Below are 26112 nucleotides of genomic sequence, written 5' to 3' on the forward strand. Positions count from 1 at the left end.
TACAGAGAAAGATTAAATACTTCTTAATTCTGTTGTGAGGCAAATATGTTGACTTTAAAACTTGGTAAAGGTAATACTGAAAGAGGAAATTATACACCAGTTGTGCTAATGGATAACGATGTAAAATCATTAAAGACTCTTGGGGGCCTTCAGCAGTAGAATATGAACAAGAAGCTTCCCAGAAGCAAATGCAGAAACAGTGGAGGGAAGAAGAGAATAAGTGTTTACACGGAGCCTGACTCTGCACCAGCCGCAGTGCTAACGGCTTTTTACAAATATTATTTGTCCTCACAATGACCCTGGGAGGTAGGTGCTATTATCACCCTCTTTTTGCAGTTGAGGAAACTGAGGTCACACGACTAATAAGTGTCTAAGTTTAAGTTTGAACTCGGGTCCTCCTGACTGCAGGCCCCGAAGTCTCTCTACTGTCGCACCACCTAGATGCCAGAACGATAGTTCTGTAACATAACAAATTATGTTACCTCAAAAAACCTGGAATATTTTAAAACAGTTTGACTCTTATTCAAACCCAGAATATCAAGATAATAATCTTTTTGAATCTGATTGCTGTATGAAAGTAAAGACTACTTATCAGTTTTCTTTATTAAAAATACTTAAGTGTCCTACTTGGACATGCTATAGTTAACCACTAATAACTCCTTTGTGGAGTATCTCCTGCTTCCCATTACAGTAGCTTTGGATTACAACAGTTGGATACTTCACTCCAGACAAGCCCAGGAGGCAGCCGGATGGATGATTAGAGGTTCAGTATGTTGAGTAAAGAATGGTTTCTTTTAATATCCAAGTACTCTCTGCTATTGAGAGAAAAAGTGAAGGGCAGTTACACGTGGTAATTTCTTGTTCACAAAGTCATGCTTGTCATTGTAGATGTTCTGGTGTTCCCAACCGGGCTGTATAGTTTGAGATAGTTTTTGCTGTGTAATGTAGGAGATTCTTTGCTAGGTAAAGGGGAAAAAAAAGGCTACGTGAAATATTTTTGAGAAATTGTCAGAAACCTCAGAACTTAAAACTTGGGCAGCAGAGTTAAGCAAAAAGGTTAGCACTGCCATGTTTTACATAAGATATGTTAAGGTATACATGTAACCTTATGAACATTATGCGTTGATGTGTGTGGGTGTATAAAAATGGGAATAGGAAATACATTAACTCAGTGTGGTTGAGCTAATGTTCAGTAACAATTCTAACTGTATTTCCTGACTTTTGAACTCAGTTTCCTAATCTAAGAATTACATCAACATAATTTTTGCAGTGTTCCCCCTTCAACCTCATCTCGATAAAGACATAATATCTGTAAACTTTTATAAAAATACACTTGTGGGTCCAACAGTTCTGGAAAGTAATTTGGAATTATGCTAAGAAAGTTACTAAAGTGACCATAACCTATGACCCAGAGATTCTACTGCAAGGATTATACATAAAGGAGGTCAGAGACAAAAAAAAAGTCCAAAAATATTCATAGCACCAATTTTTGTGGTAGTTAAACACTGAGATTCCAGAGTAGATGTCCATCCATTAGGAAATAACAATGTATTATGGTATGTGAGTATAATTATTGTAATGTAAGAAAAAAGAAGAATTCAAGAAAGCCTGAGAAGATTTTAATAAATTCATGCAGAACAAAGTAATCTGAACCAGAAAAATAACACCCCCGATGAAGGGGCGTGACGTGGACAACGAGCCAGCAAAGGAGGTCGAGTAAGAGCGTCAGCGAGGTAAGAGCGCTGAGAGAGAGAGAGAGAGAGAGAGAGAGAGCTGTCAGCAAAGCCTAGACAGGAGAGTCCGGCGCGTACTCCAGGAGGGGAAGCTGCATTTGACAAATGCAGGCGATAGGTTGAGAAGGGTTAGGACTGAGAAAAGACCGTGGGATTTGGCAATTCAGAGGCCCAGAGCACATGAAATTCTTGTAGAGATTAAATGACAAAATGCTCCTTAAAGGAATAATGAGCGACTTAAATAACGAGAAGAATATTCAGTGATGTGGGCGGCTAGGTGGCTCCATAGATAGAGCACCAGCCCTGGAGTCAGGAGAACTTGAGTTCAAATGCAGCCTCAGACAACTGACACTTACTAGCTGTGTGACCCCAGGCAAGTCACTCCGCCCCTATTGCCTAGCCCAAAAAACAAAAAAAGAATATTCAGTGCTTATGGCTGGGGCCATGTCAATAGAATGCAAGTGACAACACCACCAACGCCAGCATACAGCTTTAATGCTGTAACAGTAAAACCGTTGAAGGAGTACTCTACAGAACTTGATAAACTAATAACAAAATTAATTTGAAGAGTAAAAGATCTAGAATATCACGAGAAATAATAAAAATAAGTAGGAATAAAGAGAATAACAGCATCTTTAGGCCTCAAACCAAAAATATAAAGCAGCAGTCACCGAAACCACTAGCAGTATGACCCTGAACAAGTCACTTCACCTGGTTTGCCTCAGTTTCCTCATCTGTAAAATAACCTGGAGAAGGAAACGGCAGATTACTCCAGTATCCTTGTCCCACACGGGGTCACAAAGAGTTGGGCACGACTGAACAACAAAAAAGTAGATCAGTGGACCACGCTAGACAAGGGACAGTTTGAAATAATGGAACTTGGTAATAGTAAGTCCATTAAGTCTGGAAACATGTTACTTTGGAAAGAACTTCCTGTTTGAGTAGAGCCTTTGGCAATCAGTCTGGCAGAAATTAGACTTTGACTAATAGTTTGTACTATATTTTACAGTTAATTTAAAATGGTTATGTGACCTAATTATTAAAGATCACAACATAGAAAATAAGATGAAAAGGGAATCTGCCTTTCATACATGTGGTTTTCATTGTATTTTTAGTCCTCAGGGGAGGGGGCTGCATAAGGTAAAAGAAGAACAGAAAGGTAGGAGAGGGTGGGCAGGTTATAAAGGGTTTTGAACACCTAAGGGAAGATTTTATATTTGATCCTGGAGGTGATAGGGAGCCATGGGAGGTAATATTGAGTAGGTCATTTCTTTCTGTCTAAGTTCTTTGGTTTTATGTATTTAAACCAGTTTTTCTTATTGTTAGTAAGAACTAAACAGAAGATTCTAGATGCCTATCAGGAGACCCACGTTCTAGTTCTAATTCATCCCACAAATTTACTTTGTAATTCCTTTAGACATCTCATTTAGCTTCTGTAGAACTTAGTTTTTGGATCTATCGAAAAAGGATTTAATTTTAATTCTTAGCTTTCATTTTGAGGGAATTTTCTCCCGTTAAGAAAACTGTCTTGGTTTTGTTGAAATCTGAAGGAGGGCATCCAATGTGAAGGTTCAAAATTAGGCCCTTCAGGTGCCCAGAGAAACACAGACTTCCCTAGTGTGTCTAGAATTCCATCCTTTACTGACTTTGTCTTGCAGTGACTGTATCATGTGTCTGAGTGTCTCGATCGTTTGCAGTTCTTTATGGGGCCTTTTCTGTTCTTTGTGTGAAATAGGAAATCGTGTTCTTTAAACTACGTCTTGACTGTTTACAGACACTTGCCATTCCTGGACTTTTATAGTTTCCTGTGGTAATAAAGTATCTCTTTGCATTTCATGATAAGATTCTGGGAACCAAGAACCAAGCAAATTGAAGATATAGTTAAGGCCTACTTTTTTGTTTGTAACGTACTTGACAGAGTTTTCCCATCTTTTGCTATGGAATAAGCTGTTTTATTTATTAATCTGTTTTGTTTTTTTTTTTTGCAATAGGATGATCTCTGAATCTGTTGGAGTCAGGGTGCCCCAAGGGCTTTAGGAAAGGGTTTGAGAGAGGTTGGTATGCCATAGGCTATGATTGTCCCTCAAGTGTCTCCAAACCCTTTCATGCAACATTAGTGACCAGAGGAGATTTTGGCCCTTGGTTTGCCCTTCAACTCTTCTCCTCCCAGTCAACAAATAGTTAAGAAACGTTTATTAAGTGTCTACTTATATTCCAGGCACTATGTGTTGTTGAGTGGGGAGTGACATGATCAGAATCTTGCTTCAGGAAGCTCGCTTTTGACAGTGAAAGTAGATGATCAGATGGGGTGGGAAGAGACCTGGAGCGGGGAAGCCACCTAGCAGCTACTGAAGTGATCCAGGCTTGGGGTGATGAGGCCTGTAGCAGATCACATACGTGCTGTGAGAGAGGGAAAAGACCAGGATAACACACCCAGGCTGTGATCCTGCATGTCTCGGAGGATGGTGGAACCCTTACTGGAAAAAGGGAAGTTAGGAAGAAGGGAAATGGGGAGCAAGGGAATGAGTTTGTTTATAGACATACTGAGTTTACGACGTCCGTGAGAGGGGAAAAGAAGGGAATAAGCATTTGTATAATGCCTGCTATGTGCTGGGCACTGTGCTGAGCACTTACAGATACTATCTCATTTGACGTCTGATTTGGTATCCCATTTGTCTCTGGAACGTGCATTTGGGAATACTAGACTAGAGATCAGTAAGAGGTTGGGGCTTAGTGAGTCAGTTTGAGAATTATCAGGATAGAGATGACACTTGAATCTATGGAAGCTTATGAGATCATCAAGTGAGATAGAGTGGAGGGAGAAGAGAAGGGTGCCCATGACAGAGCCCTAGAGGGCACCCGTGTGAACAGATAGGATCTAAATGGATATCCAGCAGATGAACCTGAGAACCAAGAGAGAATCAAGGAAAGATTGAGAGTTGGAGTGGTCTGAGAGCAGGAGTCGAGGAGGAAAAGAAAGACTGTTAGCGAAGGCCTGAACTTGTGGAAAGAAGAGTGTCCTGCAGGATGCTAGCCCACGGCTGCCAGGATTCTGATTGGGCAGTGAAGCTCAAAGGAGGGTGGGTTACTGAGTGTGATCTAGCAGGGGAAGAACCTGGAATGTTCAAGCTCCCACCTTGGCCACTGAATGGGGGCGGGAGGGGTAGGGAAGGGGGAAATGAGCTCGTGGCTTCTCTTCTGACCTTCACAGGCAAATGGATTCACTTCTGCTGGGTGGGTAAGAAAGAGCAGAAGTATAAAAAATGATGAACCAAGGGATTGCAACAGTTCGACCTCAGAGTGACTACTGGAGTTTCTACTGTACTCCTTCCCTGATTAGCCTACCTGTATTTCGAAACCCTCTTAGAGGGCCATCTTTAATGGGCTTCACACTTCTTTAATGTCCTCCCCCCTCCCCTGACAATAGTAGTCTCAGCAAACTTTCATAGAGTCTTGAACAATGGAAGATGATTCTCTTGAATGAGCATATAGATCTACTCACTTCCTCCTTAAATTATTATAACTAATAAAGTTCAATTCCACATAGCAGTGCATCCAGAAAACATCTATGTGGGTGTGGCTCATTGTCATTCTAAGCTGACTCACCCTTGCTGTCTGATTTTCTCTCCGCCTCTAGCTAGTTTAAAACCCAGTTTTACCACACTTACTGAAATCCCATCTGCTTCCAAAATTTTTCCATGTGGAACAGAAGAAAATGTATTATTTCTCATTTTAGACATGGAATTCCTATTGATACTGGTATTGATTTCCCCTATTCTTAGCTATATTCATGGACTGTCTACTATGTCTAAAGTACTCTCTGTATATATGTATGGACAGCATTCAGTAAACATTTATTAAACACGATGTGCCAGGCACTGTGCTAGGCACTGAGAATACAAAAAGAGGCAGAAGACAGTCCCTGCTCTTGAGGAGTTCACCCTGTGAGGAGGGAGACAACAGGCAAACAGATGTGTGCAGCATGACTAGGAAACCCTTAACAACAGATGGGACGGTTTGGAAGGCTTCCTGTAGGAGAGACAATTTTAGTTGGGACTTAAAGGAAGCCAGGGAAGTCAGTAGTCTAAGCCGAGGAGAGAGAGCCAGAGATCGAGGGTCTTGTTTGTGGAACAGCCAGGACAGTGTCACTGGATCAAAAGAGTGTGTCTCAGGTTAGTAAGGTGTAAGAAAATTGTAAAGTTAAGATGAGACTAGGTTATGAAGGGCTTTGAATGCCAAACAGAGCCTTTTATATTTGATCCCGGAGGCACTAGGGAGCCACTAGAGTTTGAGTCGAGGGGGTGACATGATTGGACCTGCACTGTAGTGGCTTATTGGAGGATGTATTGGATTAGGGAGACTCAAGGCAGGCAGGTCCACCAGCATGATCAGAGGAGAGGAGATGTATTTGAGAGCTTGAAATCTCCCGGCCCTGACAACAGCTTGGATGTGGTGGGAGAGAGAGGGAGGGAGAGGGGGAGAGAGGGAGAGGGGGAGAGGGGGGAGAGAGAGAGAGAGAGAGAGAGAGAGAGAGAGAGAGTGAGAGAGAGAGTGAGTGTCTGTCTAGATACAGTTCTATCTATCTTACTGTCCATTGGTTTCCTGGTTTGGCTTTATTCTTTTTGAGAATCCTGTGCTTGAGTATCAATATGATCTAGAAGCTCTTGTTCCTGGGGCATAGGGACTGCCTCTGTATTGGGTCACTTTTCTGTTTTACTGCCTTGATACATGGAATTAGTTGTTTTCTAAATGCTACCTAAAAGCAAGTCTCAGTTGTCCTTCCTGACTCATCGATACTACCCAACATTGACTCTAGTTCTACAGAATCCCTTTGACTTTATTTTGAGCTTTTTGTGGTCATAGAGGAAGCATTGAAGTTTTTATGCAGTCCTTCCGTCCTCAGGACTGAGTTATTTTGTCCTAGCTTAGAAGCCTTGCCTGGTCAGCAGATTATTATTGTGGTATTATTTTGTGCTGACAAAATTTTCTCTTTGGTGCCTCAATCCCTTTGGATGTTCGTGTGGCAGGGCCTTAATGGGGGCAGTGACATGTGCTCCTCGGGTGTGTGTTCAAAAGGTGACCCTGCCTAACTCCCTAGACATTGGCATTGCCAAACCAGTTTAACAATTGATACACACTTTTGTGGTTTGGGGCGATCACTGTACTTGCCCACACTTTTCTACCTGTGGAGTCAGAGGCCAATATTGTACAAACAGATGATGATCTCAAAGTGGGTGACAAAGCAATTAAATAGGGTTTTACTTAATAGTATATAAGGAAGATGGTCATTGTCATGTATTATCGGGCACCACATTTACTGATGTGTAATTGTGGCTGGCTTTAAATGAGTTCACCCATCTAAAGTCCTAATGGCAATATGGATTAGGCATTAGACTTGGAATCAGAAAGACCTGAGTTCAAATGTTACCTCAGGCACTTGGTAGCTTAGGGACCCTGGGAAAGTCACTTAACCTCAGTGTGCCTGTATTCCCTCATTTGTAAATGATGAGATACTGGACTTAGTGGCCTGTAAGGTCACTCTCAGCTCTAAGTTTATAATTAATCAATCAACAGGCATTTAGTAAGTATCCACCACGTTCCCAGCCCTGACTTGGAAAAACAAGTACAAAAAAGGAAACATCCCCTGCTTGCCCTTCACTTACCTTCTCGTAGGGAGGACAGTAAGTACGGATAAAAATATGTACAGCAAAAAGATCAAGTTAATAAATACAGCTATATTCAAAACAATGAAATATGAGGTAGTTTGGGAGGGAGGACACTTGGGATCAGAAAAGACTTACTGATGCAGAGGAAGGTGTTTAACTATGTCGTAAAAGAAACAGGGCGTTCAAGGAGGACTGGCACCTCTGGGGTGAGGGCTGCTCAGCCACCTTTGGTGTCCACCTGGCACTCAGCTCTCACCTATGGCTCCAAGAAGCTATGGCACGTGCAGCTTCCACGCCCTGCTGAAACTGGTAACTAGTGGGCCTCAAACCTGTCAGTAAGTTAGAGGGGTGTCTATCCCAAGCAAGTGAAGAATTCCCCCAGCAGAATGGGTGGATAAGGACAGTTTGTTCCAAAGGCCGTAAAGGTGGTTGAAGCAGGCACTGTGGAGCGCTTAGAGTTTCATCAGACGTTGAGGATGCTAAGATTATTTACTGCATCCCAGGCCATCACCAGTGATCTTCTTTTTTTTTTTTTTCATTCCTGTCACTGGACTTTGATGATTCTGGAAGACAGAGTGAGGCTGATGGCTTTGGGCAGCTCTGTCTCACTTAAATCCAGTTCACAAGCAAGGCAAGGCATTGCCCCATGCTGTCATTGGGCCCCTTTGAAAACAAAGGACAAACGATAATAAAAGACAAACTCTGAAGCCGATGTAGAGTGGGATTGCTTTCCAGACGTCTGGGATGTTCAAAAGATGCAGTGTCTATTGTGATGGACAGAGAGGAGGCCAGTTTGATTGGAGGCTGAATGCCATCCAGTGAGGCTGGAAAAGATAGGTTGTGGGTCTCTTATTATTATCCTTGCGGCAAAAGGAAATGGCAGGAATTGGTTAAATGGGAGAGATTGGTGCTTAGGAAAATGACTTTGGCAGCAGGATGTAGGGTGGACTAAAGAGGGGGCTTGAGTCAATCAGGAGGCTATTGCGGTTGTTAAGAGGACTACTCACATGGCAATACAGGCACGAGGTCATGGAGGCCTGAACTAAGGTGTGAGTGGAGGTAGAAAGGGCAAGAGTTGGTGATGGAGTGAGGGGGCTGCCAAGCCTTCAACAGAAACAGGGACATTGGAAGAGGAGGGGGTTAGGGGAAGAGAATGATGTGTTGATGTTAAGATGTCTCTGAGACTTCCAAGGGAAGGTGACAGCTTAAACAGCACTTACTGAGATTAGCATTGGACAGGCTCATAGTTCTCATAGTTCCAGGATTCAGTCAGTTGAAATTAGAACCACAGAATTTCAGTCATTCAGGCATTTAATGATCACTGCTTTGTTGTGATTCTTTAGTGCTGTGGGATCCATATTTGGTGACTGGTAATTTTCTGACCTTGCTTCCTAGGATTTTAATTCTTGAATAGATCTGATGGGATGCTTTCATTTTAGTTTAAAAAACAAAACAAATACCTGTGAAATCACAATGAATTTTAAAATGGAAATAGCTTGTAATGTTTATCATTAGGCACTTCACAAATGACCTTAAGTGACTTTATATTACTGAGAAGCGTAGTGTCCAGGACTGGGGCAATGGTAATCTTTGTATTCTGTCATCATAGACAGAACTGTTTCATTCTGGGTGCGTCACTTAGGAATGACATTGATCCCAGTTCTTGATTTCTACTTACTACCCTTTGTGACCTTGGGCAAGTCACTTGTAATTCCTTGGGGGTACGGGCCTCAGTACCCTGTAAAATAAGGGGGTTGGACTAGTTGACCTGTAAGAGATTTTTTATCTCTAAATTTGTAATCCTGTGGTCTTGGGAACTAGGCATGTTTATCCTGGAGAAGAGACAAGAAGAATTAGGGGGAGACATGGTAGCTGTCTCCAGTCTGAATTCCCCTTTTCTTCTCAGTTTCCCTGACATCTCATGTCATCTTTGACATCATCCTCCAGTCTCTGAGAAAGAGGTGCCCCTTCCCTTTGCCAAGGTCAACATCCCTCCATCTTCTGTAACAAATGGCACCCTCAGCTGTCCCCTCCCTCTTTTCCAACCCTTCAACCTCTCCTTATCAACTAATTCCTTCCCAGTTGCCTTCGAATCTGCTCAAGGCTTCCCTTTCCTTAAATAACTTTACTACCCTGCCATCCCCTCATGGTCTCTCTCTCCTCCCTTTCATAGCCAATCTCTGTGGAAGAGACATCCATGCTCCTGGCCTCCACTTTCTCTCCTCTTACTCCCTCCTCAGCTTGTTGGAACAGTCTCAGTGCCAGCCTCATCTCTGAACTGTAGCTGCTCTCTACAGTTACCAGTGATCATCTAAACTGCTCCTTCTGATGGTCTTTTCTTAGCCATAATCCTTCTCAGGCCGCCTACATCTGCCACTGGTGTCTGCCCACTCCTCTGGGATGCTGTCTCCTCCCTGGAAGTTGTAATGCTGCTTTGGTTCTCCACCCACTTGCCAGACTGCTCCTTTGCTGGCTCATCAGACGTGGGTATGGCCCAAGGTTCTACGCTAGGTGCCCTCTCTCTCCTCTCTTCTTCCCTCCCCTCCCCCATCAGCTCTCACGGGTTTAACTATCATCTCTGCAAGACCTCCCACATCTTTGTGTCCAGCCCTTCATCGATTTCTATCTATCCAGTTCTCCCTTGAGCTCCACTCCAACACTATTAGACATTTCAGACTGGATTTCCTGGAGATATCTCAAACTCCTCCCATCCAAAATTGAACTCATCTATCCCCCTAAACTCTCTCCCCACTTTCTGATCTTCCCCCCTCTTTCTTTCAGAGGCACCACCGTTTTTTCAGGCTCCCAGGTTTGTCACTTTGTCAGCATCCTTGTCTCCTCACTCTGCCTCGGCCCACACGTCCAGTGAGTTGTCACATTTCTACTTCTGCCTTCGCTCAGGCTCTCGTGCAGCAGCCTCCTCGTTTGTCTGCCTTTTCTTAGAGGCTCTCTCTGCTCCAGTCTGTACCACACATGCTGCCAAACTGATTTTCCATAAATGTTGGTCTGCCCATGTCAACTCTAATGGTTCTCAGCTGCATCTCGGACCAACCCTCTGTTTAGCTTGCAGAGACCTTCACCCCCTGACACTAACCTTACTGTGCTCTGCTCGCCAGCAAAGCCAGCCTCCTGAGTGAGCCCCATCTCCGTCTCTTGTCTCTGCACCTTTGCACCGATTGTCTCCCACACCCTGGCTGTGATTTTTCCTACAAGGGCCTTAGAGGCTCCTCTCTTCTTTCAGGATCAATTCAGGCCCTGCTTTCTACAGCCTTTGTATTTTCTTAAGCCCAGCTGCTGATGCCCTCCCTCTCAAGCCACCTTGTTTTTATTTGTATGCTCCGATATTTACTTGTGTGCCCCATTTGCATGTAAGTGTCTTGTGAGAAGGGATTCTTGGATTCTTTGCACTTTTACCTGGCTCCTAGCATGGAACCAGGCATACAGCGGAGGAAAGGGATTAAATATATAGTACCTACTGTGTGTTAGGCACTGTGCTTAAGTCCTTAAGTCCTTTCACAAATCTCATTTGTAAAATGAGACTAGAACTCTGGCAGGTAGGTGCTATTATGATCCCCATTTTATAGTTGGAGAAACTAAGGCAAACAGGGTTAAGTGATTTTCCCGGAGTCACACAATAAATATCTAAGGTCATATTTGAACATGGCTCCTTCTGACTCCAGGCCCAGTACTCTGTTTTCTGCAATTTATAACTGCTTATGAATTGATTGGTTGATTCATGTATTTGATGACTCCATCCTTTGGAGGAGGGAATGGACTTGTTCTTTTGACCTTGAGTGTAGAACTAGTACCAGTGGAGGCAGCTGGGGAGACGTGAACATGGGGTGAGCAGAAGGAAATGTCTCCTGACCAGGCTCTCCCAAAGTGCAGTGGAGCCTTGGGAGCTCTCACTAGGAATCTTTACACAGAAGTACCTGCCATGACCACTTTGTCAGGGATGCCTTAGGGAGGACACGTGTCCAGGTACAGATTACACTCAGCGGCCTCTTGAGAGCCAGTAGCACCGGGAGGAGGCCTGGCTATTTTATTCAGGGCAGTTAGGGATGCCTCTTCTATTGGAGCAGACTGCTTTCCTGGCTGGCGTGTCATTTTCAGGCCCCACGTGGAATTTTCCTTATATATCCGTAGCATTGCTGTTTAATGCATGTGAGGACAAGATTAAAAATGTTTCATCTAACCTAGATTTTCAGAATGCCATGAAGTTGAGGTCCCGTGCTGTCATGAAATAGGAATCATTTTCATATTTGGATAATTACAGCGTGTCACCCATCCTCTCTTCCAAGCTGAGCATGTGTTTGCTGTCCTGGTTCTTAGAGGCAATGTGAGACAAGAGGAAGGGAAGAAGTAAGCATTTAGACAGCACCTATTGTGCACCAGGTATTGTGCTAAGTGCTTTACAGATCTCATTTGACAACAGTTTGAACAGCTCAGTAAAAGGAATGAGAGGGAGGTGGCTGCACCTTCATCTTCTTTTATGTTCCTTCACCATATTGGTGACCTCTTGGATTCCTTTCTGTTTCTCTTTGTACTTCAACTTTTATGTTTCTGTGTGGGAAGTTTAGGCAGAAATAAGAAAGGAGTGAGGTGAGTTCTGTTTGCAAAGGTTCTGTCCCACCATGGTCTTTGCCCATCTCAGAGTGTTTTAGAAGGAGCTAGAGGCATTGACAGTTCCTAAGGGATCATGGGATTGTGGTGTTCAGTTCCACTTTATAATATTTTTAAAAATAACTTTCTCTATTCCAAATCTTCTCTTTAATGGGCTGCTAGGTTAGTGGCATTCATCTCTACAAACATCTGTTCATCTCTGTGTAGGCTCCATGTACACACCCACTAGCTGATCCACTAAATATGTGTGGAATTCATTAGCAGGTAGATCAGGCAAGCCATGCTTTTTGATTAAGAGTGCGGGCCTGAGGGACAGCACGAAAGCTTTATCTCCTGACTGAGCACCTTTAGAGTACCTAGCCCTGAAATGACGAAACGACCATGTGAGCTGGTGCTCGGCACTTCATGTTATGGGCTGGGTGGGGCTGGTGGGCCCTGGAACTCTGTTAAGCCCTTAACTTGTGTACTTACTGTGCTACATATGGACGGAGCAGCTCTGTGCCCTTGTTTATCTGGTCTGGTTTGGTATTTGTTAAAAGACTATCTTGAAATGTCTGCTAAGATCTCATCACTGTAGTTGACAAATATCACGGAGGGAGAGAATTGATGTAGAATGGTGACCAATAATCAGGATGAACTATAAGAAGAGAAAGTCAAATGAAGAGAAGAAAACATTTTTTGTTCGTTCATCATCATTGTAAGTTGTAAGGGTCATTGTTATATACATGTAGATAATAGAAAAATTCATAAAGTAAAATGGAATGTATCTGTTGACTACTGTTACTTGACTCTACTGCTTAAATTTTTTTCTTTTTATATTGAAGTAACTAGAAGAGAGTTTATGCAACACCAGACAAGACACACTCCCTGTCAGGTTATAGCAACATCGAAGATAATAGAGTTGCAGGGTCACCTCATTCATTTCACTGGGGAACTTGGTCAGATTTCAGATAAATGGGGAGCTGAAAACAGGGGTGGGGAAGAGAAAGGAGGTCAGAGACCTGATGGCCCTTTCAGGTGACTGAAGTCTAATTCTTATTAGCATTTAGAATGGAAAAGGTTTCTAAATCTTCCCCTCTGGACTAGAATTAAGAAGCAATGGAAAGTACCTTGCTTGCCCAGGCCACAAGATTCAGTGAGTGAGCAAATCTGAGAGCTTTGCTGGAGAGGTCTCATGAAGCAAGAAGTCTCTGAATTCAGGATTATTATTTGCCTGCATGGTTGGACTTGTGTAGCTTTCTAGAGGATTTTTAAAGAAAATTATTATTGTTGTGGGGTGATAGTTGTTGTTAATTATTCTCTATTTATCACATATGTTGTTTGTATATGGTTGTTTAAGCGAGTTGTATCCCATCCCCTCCCCCCAATTAGATTGTGAGCTCCTCAAAGGCAGAGGACAGCTTTTCCCTTTGTATCCCCAGTATTTAGCACAGTACCTGGCACATAGTAGGCTCTTAAAAAATGTTGATTGACAGGGAGTAGTTTCTTTGGGGTATTTAGACCTGTTGAATTTCATAAAGTTTTGTAGGTTTTCTAATTAAGAACAATTTATTCTATATTGATGTAATATGTCATTGTACATAGAGATAGACAGATAGAAAGATTTTCTGCTAACTTCCCTAGAACTCTCATGAAATAGTATAAAATTTTCTTTTCCTTCTTCTCTCACATCTCCACTGCACCCTTTTATGTCCCTTGTTATTTTATGGTTTCACAATGTTCTGAGGAGAAATTAAATTTCAGGGTTAATTTAGAGGGCAAGAGCACCTAAGCTCGTTGACGTTGGCCTGAACCATCCTGTCTCTGTTGCTTGTTTCTGTCTTCTTAGAGACTGGGCCAAAGATCCAAACTCCCACTAGATAACTTTTCTGTTTGACTGTTGAGGCAATGAGACTTCCCTGCTCATGTCACCCTCACTTGCTAAGGCTGTGGACTCACTCAGGGAGTGATCCTGAGCACAGTGGAACGTTTCACCCTTCCTCACATTTCCTGGACTAAGTGAATTTCTTTATGGAAAGGACACTCAGTGGTTCAAGGGCCTGGCCTGCCCTCCCACTCCAGCACTGTAGTGGTGTATTGCCCTGGTCTTTCCTTTTACTTTCCTAGATCTTGGAGGATTAATTGAGTTCAGAGGATCATAGATCTAGAATGGAAGGGACTTTGGCAGCCATCTGATCCAACCTGCATGTTTTGTAGATGAAGACCCTGAGGCCCAGAGACATCAAGTGAGTTGTCCAGAATCACAGGGCAGTAAGTGGCAGTTAGCACCTTATTTGAATGAAGGTCCTCTGACTCCAGTTTCAGGGCTCTTTTCCCTGTACCACACTGAATTCTAGTGAAATAACTGGGAGTCCTATACAGAACTACAAAATCTGCTAATGCAGAACATCAGATCTAGTGTAAAACATGTGCTGCTTTTTTTTTTTTTGAAACATTTGTTTTAAAAATTTGAGTTTAGAGGCAGCTAGGTGGCAGAGTGGATGGGCTTGGAGTCAAGAAGAGCCGAGTTCAAATCTGGCCCCAGACACATGACACTTACTAGCTGTGCGACCCTGGGCAAGTCGCTTAACCCCAATTACATCACCAAAAGGCCAAAGAAAATTTTTTTTGAGTTTTTCTCTCTCCTATCCCCCCTCCTTGAGAAGGCAAGCAATTTTATATAGATTATTACGTGTGTAGTCATACAGAACATTTCCATGTTAGCCATGTTGCAAAAGAAAATGGAGACCAAAAAACTCCAAGAAAAATAAAGCTTAAAAAAAAAAGTATGCTTTGATCTGCTTCTGGACTTCATCAGTTCTTTCTCTGGAGGTGGACAGCTTTTTTCAGCATTTGTCCTTTAGAATTGTCTTGGATCGTTGTACTGCTGAGAATAGCTAAGTCATTCACAGTTGATCATCATACAATATTGCTGTTACTGTGTACAGTGTTCTGGTTCTGCTAATTTCACTTTGCATCAGTTCATGTAAGTCTTCCCAGGTTTTTCTGAAACCATCCTGCTTATTATTTCTTATAGCACAATAGTATTCCGTAACAATCATATACCACAACTTGTTCAGCCCTTCCCAATTAATGGGCATCCCCTCAGTTTCCAGTTTTTTTGCCATTACAAAAAGAACTGCGTAAATATTTTGTATAAATAGGTCCTTTTCCTTTTCCTTTGATCTGTTTGGGATACAGACCTAGTAGTGGTATTGCTGGGCCAAAGAGCATGGTTTTATAGCCCTTTGGGTCTAGTTCCAAATTGCTATCCAGAATGGTTGGATCAGTTCAGATCTACACCAGTGTATTAGTGTCTTAATTTTTCCACGTCTCCTCCAACATTTGTCATTTTCCTTTTCTGTTATTTTAGCCAATCTGAGAGTTATTCAGAGTTATTTTAATTTGCATTTCTCTAATCAGTAGTGATTTAGAGCATTTTTTTCATAAAATGTGTGCTTCTTAACACAAGGTGATTCCTGCATTGTAAATGTAGTTAGGTTACTTTTATTCCCCCAACCATCCCACCTCAGAAAAGGGAGTATCCCATCTGCAGGTGATGGGTATGTTTTAACAAACAAGATCTTCTGGTAACAAAAGAATTAAATCTGAAAGGACCCTTGTTGTTGTTGAGTTGTTTTTAGTCATGTCCAACTCTTTGTGACCCCATTTGAGGTTTTCTTGCCAAAGATACTAGAGTGGTTTGCCATTTCCTTCTCCAGCTCATTTTACAGATGAGGAAAACTGAAGCAAACAGGATGAAGTGACTTGCCCAGGGTCATACAGCTAGTAAGTGTCTGAGGAGAGATTTGAAGTCAAGATGAGCTTTCCTGAATCTAGGCCTGGTACTCTGGTTATCTGCTGTGCTGCCCAGCTGCCCCAAAAGGACCCTGATACAGCCCTCTCATTTTATACATAAAAAACCGAAGTACAAATAGTCAGTGCATATTTATTAAGCATTTACTGTATGTCAGGCACTGTGTTGAGCCCTGGTGATACAAAGAGAGTCAAAAGTCAAGCCCCACCTCCAGAGAACACAACAACCAGGATGATAGAGAATGAATGGGAAATCATCAACAGACATAAGGCACAGCTTTAAAAGGGACTGGAAAAGACTTCTTGAAGAAGGTGGGATTTATAGTTTGAGATCTGAAGGAGGCCTGGGAAGCCAGGAGAGAGGGGAGGAGGGAGAGAATATGGTCTGACGACCCACTAGCCTAGCGTAGAGATAGGAAGAGGGGCTTCTCTTGTGTGTTCAAGGTCACACTGAAAATAAGTTGGATCAGAGTTAAGATTTGAACGCAGGGTTGCAGGCTCTAAATCCGGTATTCTTTCCACCATAATAGCCTATTCTTGTGTTTAAAGAAATCAACTGTTCATGTACGTGTTGTTCATGTGGTTTAGATAATAGTTCATATGAAAAAGATCTGAGGATTTTAGTGTGTGACTCACCAGTGTGACATACCGTGGCCCCCAAAAGTCGCCCTGATCTCTAGCAGTATTGGGTAGAGCATCTTGTTCTGGTCCCCTTACTCACCCTAGAGAAATAAGGAAGCCGTGCAAGCCCTCCATGTATACACATGTATACACACATACTAGTCTCACGCTTGCTGGTATATGAGTGATGGGGATCATATCATTCAGTTATTATTATTTCTTCTAAATCCAGGTTCTTTACTCTGTTTGTACTCAGAATAATGTTTTTAAATGCATAGGATTAGAAAGAAAATCTTAATTAGAATAAAGCTGTATTTTTTTTTTTTTAAATTTCACAGATACCAGGTAAAGAAACCTACTCTGGGTAGAAGTTACTGGGGAACGTTTTGTATTGGAGTGAGCCTTCTCACTGGTCCTCTTCAGTGAGCAGGATTTAGATGAGTGAAAGGAAGGAGAGAAAAGCTCAGGCAGAATGAGTATTGTGACCAAAGCCCTGTCTGACTAAAATGGCAGGGTTCTACATCAGGAAATAGTGGGAACTAAGCAGCTCTAGCCTGTGATCTTGATCATTTCTAAACTTTTGTTAACTTTGGAAGAGAGGCTTAAAGCCTTGTAGACAGAGCCACGATTTGGGGCTCAGGAGGACCTGGGGCTGGATCGTCCCTTAGAAGCTTAACAGCTCTGTGCCCCTGAGCAAGTCAGCTAGCTTCTCCCAGCCTCAGTTTCTTCAGATGAGAACCAAATGAGATGAATATACGTGGAGTGCTTTCCAGTCACTACATGTATTAGCAGCAACAATAATACTAATTATCATTATGATTATTAGCCATTAAGAAGAGAGTGGGTACATTCATGTCACTTTCTATCATCCCTACTTGGGAACCAATGAAAAACTTTTTAATGGAAGAGGCAGATGACGGGGTTGGGTACACACCCCAGTCAATCATCTTATTAGCAAAGTTGTAGCTATTTACGGATGTATCGTTTAAACATCTTTCTATAACTCAGGCTCTGGCCTATCACAGAGTACATGTTTCACTTGTGTAAACTGTCTATAAATACAGGAAAGGCCTGTGGCTTCATGTAGGGTGTAGTTTAGACCTTTAGGTGGTTTTTTTTTTTTTTTTGGCTTTTGAAATATAGAGAACTGATTTTTATCTTTTTCTTTTTTTTCTTTCTTTTTTTCTTTTTTTGGTTAAAAAACAAACTTTATCAAGCTGTGCTGCCACACCAGGGTGGCACCAAGCACTCTCTTGGTACCAAAGTTGAGCACCGTCCTGATGTGCTCTGAATCATCTCCTTAGGCTTCCTCATCTCCAGAGAGTTTAGAGGCCTTTGAGTGCTCTGGAGGGTGAAGAAGGGGAGAAGGTCAAAGGGGTACATGGACAGGGAAGTGGACAGAGCCCTGCCAACAGTGCACAGGTACATTGGAAACAGCTGCCATAGCCATGCCCAGTGTGAGCCGCATAATTACTGTGTTTATGCTACTCTGATTAACCTAGGAAATGCAGCCATGTTGAAGGCCCTTCTAATGGATGGGAGTCTGACATCTTGCCTTTTTTCAAACTTCTAGTCTCAGGAAGAAGTGCGTTGGTATAGGAGGTTTTGTGCAAGAGGCGAGGCTTCTGAGTTGTGTGGATTGTTATCGCCTTGCGAGACCCTCCACAACTTCCCCTCCTGCCGCCCACAGCCAAATACGGAAGCTGCGTTCCGTCGGGCCACTTCTGCAATTGTGGGTGCTCACAACTCCCAGGCCTCTCCTTATGACACTAGACCCTCACGGCCTGGGACTGAAAGGCAAAGCCCATGTCGAATCTTAAAGCGGGCCTTCCGCGGTGCTCTGCCCCACTGACCGCGTGTCTCCTTGTTTTCTCCACCGTGCAGCGCTCCAGCTAAAGCTTCAGCAAAGGCGGACCCGGGAGGAGCTGGTGAGCCGGGGGATCATGCCGCGTAAGTACCGCCCTTGGGTCTCATCCCTGCCCTCCACTCTGAGCGGCAGAGCCAGTCGCCTTCGGGGGCAGGGCCCACTGGGGTGGTGTTGGGGACATCTGGCACGGAACAGAAAGCCCGACCAAATGCGGTTCCCTCCCCCCCCCGCATCTCCCAGAGTTGTGTGCGTCCAGGGAGCTGTTTGGAAGTGACTCTTCTGGCCAGCAAGGCTCAGTGAGATACCCTTGGCAGTGAGAGAGGGCAGGGAGGACTGTGAATCATCCTTGGATTCCATGATGTATGCCCCAGAGAATGTGCTCTGTTTTACATGTACCTTCATGGGCAGGGCAGGGCTGGTGAGCAATCTTTGTGCGTGTTTCCTGCCTTGATGAATTTCTCCAGTGAGTTCTGTCAGCTCACCATGATTCTTGAACTTGAGTGTTGTGGGTAAGGGCCCGTAAGTTTTCTGCCTTGCTGTTTGAGTTGGAGAAAACTCCCTGGGGTTTCCTTCTCTCCCCTCCAAGTCCTAGCCTTGTTTTCTGAATTGCTGAAACGGTCCTTGGAAGAAAGCTTTTGACTTTGACTTCAGAGTGAAGCACTGACAAGTATTTTGATGTGGCTGTGAGCTTGGGCCCCCTCAGAATGTGTGCACAGCTATTGGTGGGATTGATGGACAGTGGAGGAGCCAGCCCTGCACAGTAATGTGGTGGACTATAAAGAGGGCAAGATGCATATTGGGAGGCTTCTGACACTGACCAGCAGCCCAGCTGTGGACCAGTCACTTCATCTCTCTTGGCCTCAGCTTCCAGTGTTGCACAAATGTGGTGCTGAGATTCCTTCCTGCCTCCCCTCACGGGATTATTAGGAGGAAATGTAATGCTCATTGCTATTATTGTCAATACCAGTAGAATCATAAATTTAGTGGAGATAGAAGCGAGCAAAACTTTTGTTGTTTCTAATGACATATGCTCATATCTTTTCTTCTTTGAAAAGCCTCCTGCAAAAAAAGGTTTCCTTCAGCCCTTCTCTGAAAAGCCACCTATTACACCCCCATAATTTCAGAGAAATAGATTAAAGGAAACTTCCGGAACTCTTTCTAATTGACAGAGAGGAAACCAGAGTTGTCCATGATCATAACTCAAAGTACTGTTGGTGACATGTTCCCTGCCATGTTTTTCTGGGCCCTCAGGATCAATCCATTACTGATTCAGGAGGTAGGATTCTAGCAACACCTGGAGAATTCTGGGAGGCATGTCAAAGTTGGATCTTTTTCATGGTCTGTCATTATGCTGATACGGCACTGTTCACTCTTCTGCTGTGTTCATCCCTGTCTTGTTTTGTGCCCTTCCAGTGTAGAAACGGTTTTACAGTTTCCCTGCTGTAACTGTGTGATTTGGCAAGTGTATCTCCCAGTGTGAATGGAAAGAGAGTGAGAGGTTGGAGTCCATGTCACTTAGGGAATAACTTGTTTATAAAACATTTGTCTTGCAGCAGCCACCCAGAATAGGTTGTGCAGATATTTTTATCCTCATTTTATAGACTCATAGTACCAAGAGCTGGAAGAGAGCCTTTGAGATCACTTAGTGCCTGACCCTTCACTTTACAGATGAGGAAACTGAGGCCTAGAAAGGGACACAGAATGAGGTGTCAAAGCTGTTCTCCTGTGACTCCCAAGTCTGGTGCTTTATTTGCTCTAGGACACAGCCTGCCAGCAGTGCCCTGTCTTAGACATTGTCCCGTTAGTGGCCTAAGCCACCTGAAGGAGCATTGAAGTAGCCCTGTGGTCAGGCAGGGGAAAGGCCAGGTCTTACAGAATGATCTCCTGATTGATCTGGGGCATGCGGACACATTACCAGCTTTCATCAAAGAAATTGGTGATATGCATGTTTCAGTAAGTGCTTCCTGAGTATCTAGCGTTTCAGAGATGCTTTGAATAATATTAAAGAAAAGGGGCGGGGCCACAGTTAAGGAAATCAAGCTCCAGTTGGGGGCTAACCCTGACCCAGACAAAAAAGCTGGAGACGGCTGAGTACTGGGTGTGGGATGGAGCCCATCTCCTGGGCTCTGCCTTCCTCTCACTTGTACGTCCCACTTTCCAAAGGACAGGTCATTGATGGGTAGGTGCGATTCCTTCATGTTTGCAAGGCAGCGTTAGAGGGCCCGGTTGGGAATCTCCTGGGACACCTGCAGGCTTGGACTGCTTTCTCTTGCCTGTGTGCCACCCCGCGTTAGAGTCATAGAGGCTTGGCTGTAGAGGGTGTGTTAGGCGTTATCTAGTTCAGATCTTCTTTTCTCTGTTTGTCTTTTTTCTTTTTCTATTTTTAGTGGGGGCGAGGCAGATTAAGAAACCGAGACCCAAAGAAGTTGTCACCTGAAGTCACATAGTCAGTCAACGTTTTATTCAGTGCCTACTATGTGCCAGGCACTCTACTTGACTCCAAGGATGTCAAAAACAAAATCAAACCAAACCAGTCTCTGCCCTCAAGGAGCTTGCATTCTGTCGGTGGAAATAGTGTCTGTAGACAGAATAAATCTTAGGTGGTGCAGGGAAGGAAGGGGCCTTGAGCAGTCTCGAGGATCAAGACAGTCTTCACGCTGAAGGTCCCTTCAGGGCAAGAGGGAATGCATGGCATGTGCAGACAGCCAGGACAAAGACCAAGAAAGGGGAAATGGAGAGTGTATGTAAGGAGAAGAATTACTGGAACCTAAAGCTTGGAAGTGGGATAATGGACTCTGAGACAGAAAAGGTAGGTTGGGGCCAAGTGGTGAAGGCCTTTAAAGGCCAAACAGAGGCAGTGGTGATCTGGAGTTTAGTGAGCTGTGGTCAGACTCATGCTGAAGAAAAATCATCGAGGCAGCTGAAGGAGGCAAGATGGGAGCCAGCAAAGCCTTGAGGCAGGTGGCCCCCCACACCCCTACAGCAGACCGGTGGGCAGTGGTCCCGGTGAGAGGGCCTACACCAGGATGCTCACCATGTGGGAAAGTGGAGAGTGGAATCCAGAATGATGCTGGGCTTGCAAATCTTGGAGACAAGAAGAAGGCTGGTGCCTTTGAGAGAAGTGGAAAAGTTTAGAAGAGGATTGGGTGCTGGGGAGAGTTTTGTGAACGAAGCTTCCTTTCCGAAAAGGTCTTGGCGCCTGGAATAGGCCACAGTGCCTGGTTCTTCCTGTCTCTGTCCTAATGACTCCCATCATTTAAGACATCTGGCCTGTCGTGCAGAAGGTGCTGTCTGCCCGGACTGTTCAACAGGATCACTTCCCAATCTCCTTTGTTCTCCACATGTAAACATAGGTTTCAAATTTAACACCACTTAACTAAACTCCGCACTTGTGCAGACAATGCCAGACAGCACAGGATTATATGTCCCAGGCCCTATGCTTTCACCGTGGGTTTTTGAGGCTCAGGGTACCGTGCAGGAGCTCCGTGGGGGCGGGGGGAGTCAGAAAGCTGAGGCGAGATGTATTCCATGTGCTCCAGACAGAGATTCAGTGTCATGTTCAGTGAAGAGATGAGCTGTGTTTGGAATGCCTTGTTCTTAAACAGTGCTTTCCCCTTGCCTTTTATACTTGACATTTAAAGGTGTAAAAGGTCAGGAGGTTAAGGTGAATTCTAAGAGAAATGTTCTGGCAGTGAGATGCTGCAGAGGAGTAGCCTTTTAAAGGAATCAGGGAAGTTCTATTACTTGGCACAAACCAGAAAAATCTATAATCTCTCCTCGATAGAAAAGAGGAGTGCTGTTGGTTTCTTCCTTTTCAGACTAATACTGTTAAGTTTATTGGATTATTGAGAAAGAAACAGCAGTGTTCCATTTTTAATGAGTTTAAGTCTGTAGCTACCATGCTGGTATTTTCTATTTCCTCCTCTCCCTCCCCACTCCCCCAGTTTTTTTCCACATACACATACAGTGTTTCTCTGTATCTTTGGCATTGTCAGAATGTGTTCTTCCACTCCCTCCTGTAGTATAGATTGCAGCCCATTCACGCCTTCTCATCCTGCACCATTTTTCATAGAATCTAATTTGAAAGACACCTTAGAGTACATATTGTCTAACCTGTACCTGAGCAAGGAAGCTTTCAACAGCATACCCCAAAGATAGTGATCCAAACTTTTCTGAAACTACTCCCTGAGGGAGAAGCCACTACTTCCCAAGGCAGCCCATTGTATTTTGGGATACTGCCAATTCTTAAATTAATTAGCCCTTAATTTGCCCTTTTCAAACTTCCAACTAGAGCTGCTGCTTCTGTCTTCTGGGGCCAAGAAGATCAAATCGAATCCCTTTTTTGTAGATCACTGCAGGCAGGAAGCCACCATGTCACCCCCAGATCTTCTCTTCTTCAGGTCCAATGTGCTCTACTCCTTCTACCAGCCCTTCTGTGGCGTGATCTTGAAGCCCTTCACCATCCTGATTGTCCTCTTTCTGACCAGTCTTCAGCTTCTCAGTTGCCTTCCTAAAATGTAACATCCAGAATGAACACAGTGTTCTCTGTATGGTTTGACCAAGACAAGGAACAGCAGGATTTTTCCCTTCTAGTCCTAGACACTGTGCCTCTTAATGGAGCCGAAGGTTGTGTTTACATTCTTGGCTGTCATATCACTCCGTTGAGTTAGATTGAGTGTGTAGTCCACCAAACTCTCTGTAGGAGTCTTTCAAATGGTGGTTGCCTTACCCACACTTCTGCCATTTTGGATTTCTGAAGCGTGAGATTGATTTCTTTCAATTCAACTTTAAAACTTTACATTTATCCCTGACAAATGTTGTCTTAATAGATTCAGCCCATTTTTGGTATCTGTTGCACCAAGCTTGGTGTCATCTACAAATTTGGTAAACACTATGACAAGAATGTTAATACAAGTACGGCTCCCACTACCGATCCCAAGTCCTCTTCCGCTGATGTCTTTTGAGTTGATGTTGGATCAGTTTTTTGAATGTGATCCATCAGCTAATTCTAAATTCACCTAAGTGCTGATTTAACCCACATCTCTATTTTTTTTTCAATGAGAATATTGTGAATGACTTTGTCAAATGCTTTGCCAAAAACTAGGTAAACTGTAACTTATAGCATTCCCCTGACCAGCCTAGTAATCCTGTCAAAAATTGAAATTGTACACACACACACAATTTGAATTACACATATACACACACACAGACATATATATACACCTAGACATATATATAATCCACATTGTACTTGTTCAGTGACAAGCATTTCCCTTAACCCAGAGAACAGTAAATCTCTTTAACTCTCTGGACAATGCATGCAAGTCCAGCCAGCTTTTCACTAAACAGGATTCTGCTTTTTCCTTCTCAAGTCTCAGACACCACAGCAAAATAGATGTATGCCTGTCTTCTCCCCTCTGTTTCTTCTCAAATCATAGAGGGGGTAGAGGGCAGTTAGGTGTTTGGTTTCTACCTTCTGAAGCTCTAGATGGCTCTAGAATGAAATAAGTTCGGCCAGCTCCATGCATAGTGTCCAGATTCAGCTCTTTTCCAACCAACAGACAAGCTCTCGGCTTGCCCATCCTTTCCCCAGCCAGTCGTCAGAGCAGTGGTCTCTCGCATTCTTCAGAGAAGAATGACAGCCTTCTCTGTCTTTCTTCCCCCTGCTTCTTGTCACTTCTCCTGGGCTCAACTTACTCCCATGCTCCTTTTGTCCGCCTCTTCCTATAGTTTCTTCTCTCTGGTTTCTGATGCCTCCTCATTCGCAGTGACCAGTCTCTAATCTGTGATGTGTAAATCAACAGTTGCACATTTCTTCCGGGTAGGACCTCAGCAGTCCATATATAATCTTCCTCTGGTCTCCCAAACGGTTATTTGAGTTAAAGTTTCTCAGTTATAATCTTCTCAGCTCTAAAAACAATGACATGCAGATTAACTGATGAATCACAAATGATAGCCTTTTGGCCACCGTTTCCTCAGGTGCTAATCTCCCTTCAAACAGGTTTCCTCGGTACATTTCATCAGAAATGTCTTATCTAAGGTCCTCAGAACAGTCTGTGTCTCCCTTTAACATTTCATCTTGTGGAGTCAAGATAGTGGACCATTAGGAAGCAGTACAACTGAGCTCCCCTCCACTGAGATCTAGGAGATGCACTAGGCCTAATCTTGATGGGGAAATCTAGAAAAAGTCACAGTGAGCCACTTTTCTGGACCAGCTTGGTACAGGAAAACAAAAAGATCTGTGGATACTGGGGATGAGATGACACCAGGAGCATACCAGAGTGGGGCAGAATATTCGAGCATCCAGAGAGAGGCTGTCCCGTCCCTATACCAAGGCACGGTGGTGGGGACAAGTGACAACTGGCAGCTTTGTCTCCTGATATCCAGTGCTGGGGCAGAGATACAGGGTGGACTGGAAAGGGAACCTCTACATGGGAGTGGTGAGCCAAGGTAGGGAAGCTGTAGAGTGAGGAAATAGGAAGTTCAGAAGCGAGCAGTAGCTGTGTGGCAGAGATTCCAGGAGCAGAGCAGGGTCTCAGTTCCAGCATCTAGCACAGTCTGCAGAGGAATAACTCAGAATCAACAAAGCTTTCAGCTGGTTAAGAGGGGCTGAATCCATAAGCATTCTTCTGTTGATCAGACCAAAACACAGGTCAGGAACTCAGCTCTCCTATTAGGGAGGTAACAGTCAGACTTTGTTCTGTATCAGACCACTGTGGGAGCACTTAAAACTTGCAGGTGCCCAGCCTGCCCCTGAGCTCCTGAAATGACATAACCCTCAGTACCCTGGGAAAGCATCAACAATGCAAACCCAGATCTCCCCACTAGAAGTGCAGAACCCAGCCCTAACATCAAGTCTGAAATCAGGAAGTAGGCAGAATAATCATCAAACAAAAGAAGAATTCTCACTTAAAGAGCAGCAAAGCTCGAGCTACAAAAGCAGAAGAGAGTAACTCTCAAACATCTACAAGAAATGCCTCAGAGAAAAACAGAATTTGGGCACAAGCTCAATTAGAGTTCCTTGAAGAGATGAAGCAAGGTTTTTAAAAAGTTTGTTGTTGTTGTTGTTGTTTTTAATAAAATGAGAGCAGTAAAGGAAAAAAACTGAAAAAGAAATGAGAGTTATGGAAGGAAGAATTGAAAAGGAAATTAACAACATGACATAATAGATACAAAACCAAGCCACAAATTCTTTGAAAATTAGAATAGACCAAATAGAAATGCCAGTGGTTCCATGTGATAAGAAGAAATACTGAAATGAAGTCAAAAGACTGAAAAAAAAATAGAAGAAAATATAAGGTATCTCATAGCAAAAACAACTGACCTAGAAAACAAGACCAAGAAGAAAAGATTTAAGAGTCATTGAACTACAGAGAAAAGAAGCAGGACTTTCCTCTGAGTGACACCTTCCTCTGACTTTGCACTTTTCATCTCCTCTGTCTGTGTCCCCTGAAGAAAGCTGGGTGGGTCAACTTCTGTCTGCCCCAATATGACTTTCCCCCGTCCGGTCCGGAAGACTCTCACTTCCTGGTGCGCCTACCTGATCTACAACTTCAGGTGAGAAGATGAGCACGACCTTCCTGTGACCAAGACTTCCACTTATTGTTCTGTGTGTCTCCTGAGGGAAGGCTGCTGAAGGCTGATGGGATACTTCCTACTGCCAGCCTGATTTCCTAACCGGGATATAGAGACCTTCCAGTGCAAAGAGGAACAGCCTTTGCTTTGACCTGAAGCCTTCCATCTCCTGCCGCTCCTGGGCCTTGAGGAGAGATGAAAAGAAGTGGGGGGAGGGACTTCCCTCTGCTGT

General features: G+C 43.7%; 1 protein-coding gene across 4 annotated transcripts in view; it reads left to right on the forward strand.

Moving 5' to 3' along the window:
* MRTFA (myocardin related transcription factor A) overlaps nucleotides 1–26112 on the forward strand; it is a 185627-nt gene that overhangs the window by 117365 nt on the left and 42150 nt on the right. For 3 of the 4 annotated variants that reach the window (XM_027872617.1, XM_027872634.1, XM_027872626.1), the window contains one exon: nucleotides 18323–18388. In XM_027872617.1, the coding sequence (XP_027728418.1) occupies nucleotides 18323–18388 (66 nt within the window). Of the gene's footprint in view, nucleotides 1–17682; nucleotides 17861–18322; nucleotides 18389–26112 lie in introns of those variants that run through there. The other variant, XM_027872645.1, reaches the window with a different exon arrangement.

This window comes from Vombatus ursinus, unplaced genomic scaffold, assembly GCF_900497805.2.
Source record: "Vombatus ursinus unplaced genomic scaffold, bare-nosed wombat genome assembly UNPS02003292.1, whole genome shotgun sequence".
Lineage (NCBI taxonomy): Eukaryota > Metazoa > Chordata > Mammalia > Diprotodontia > Vombatidae > Vombatus > Vombatus ursinus.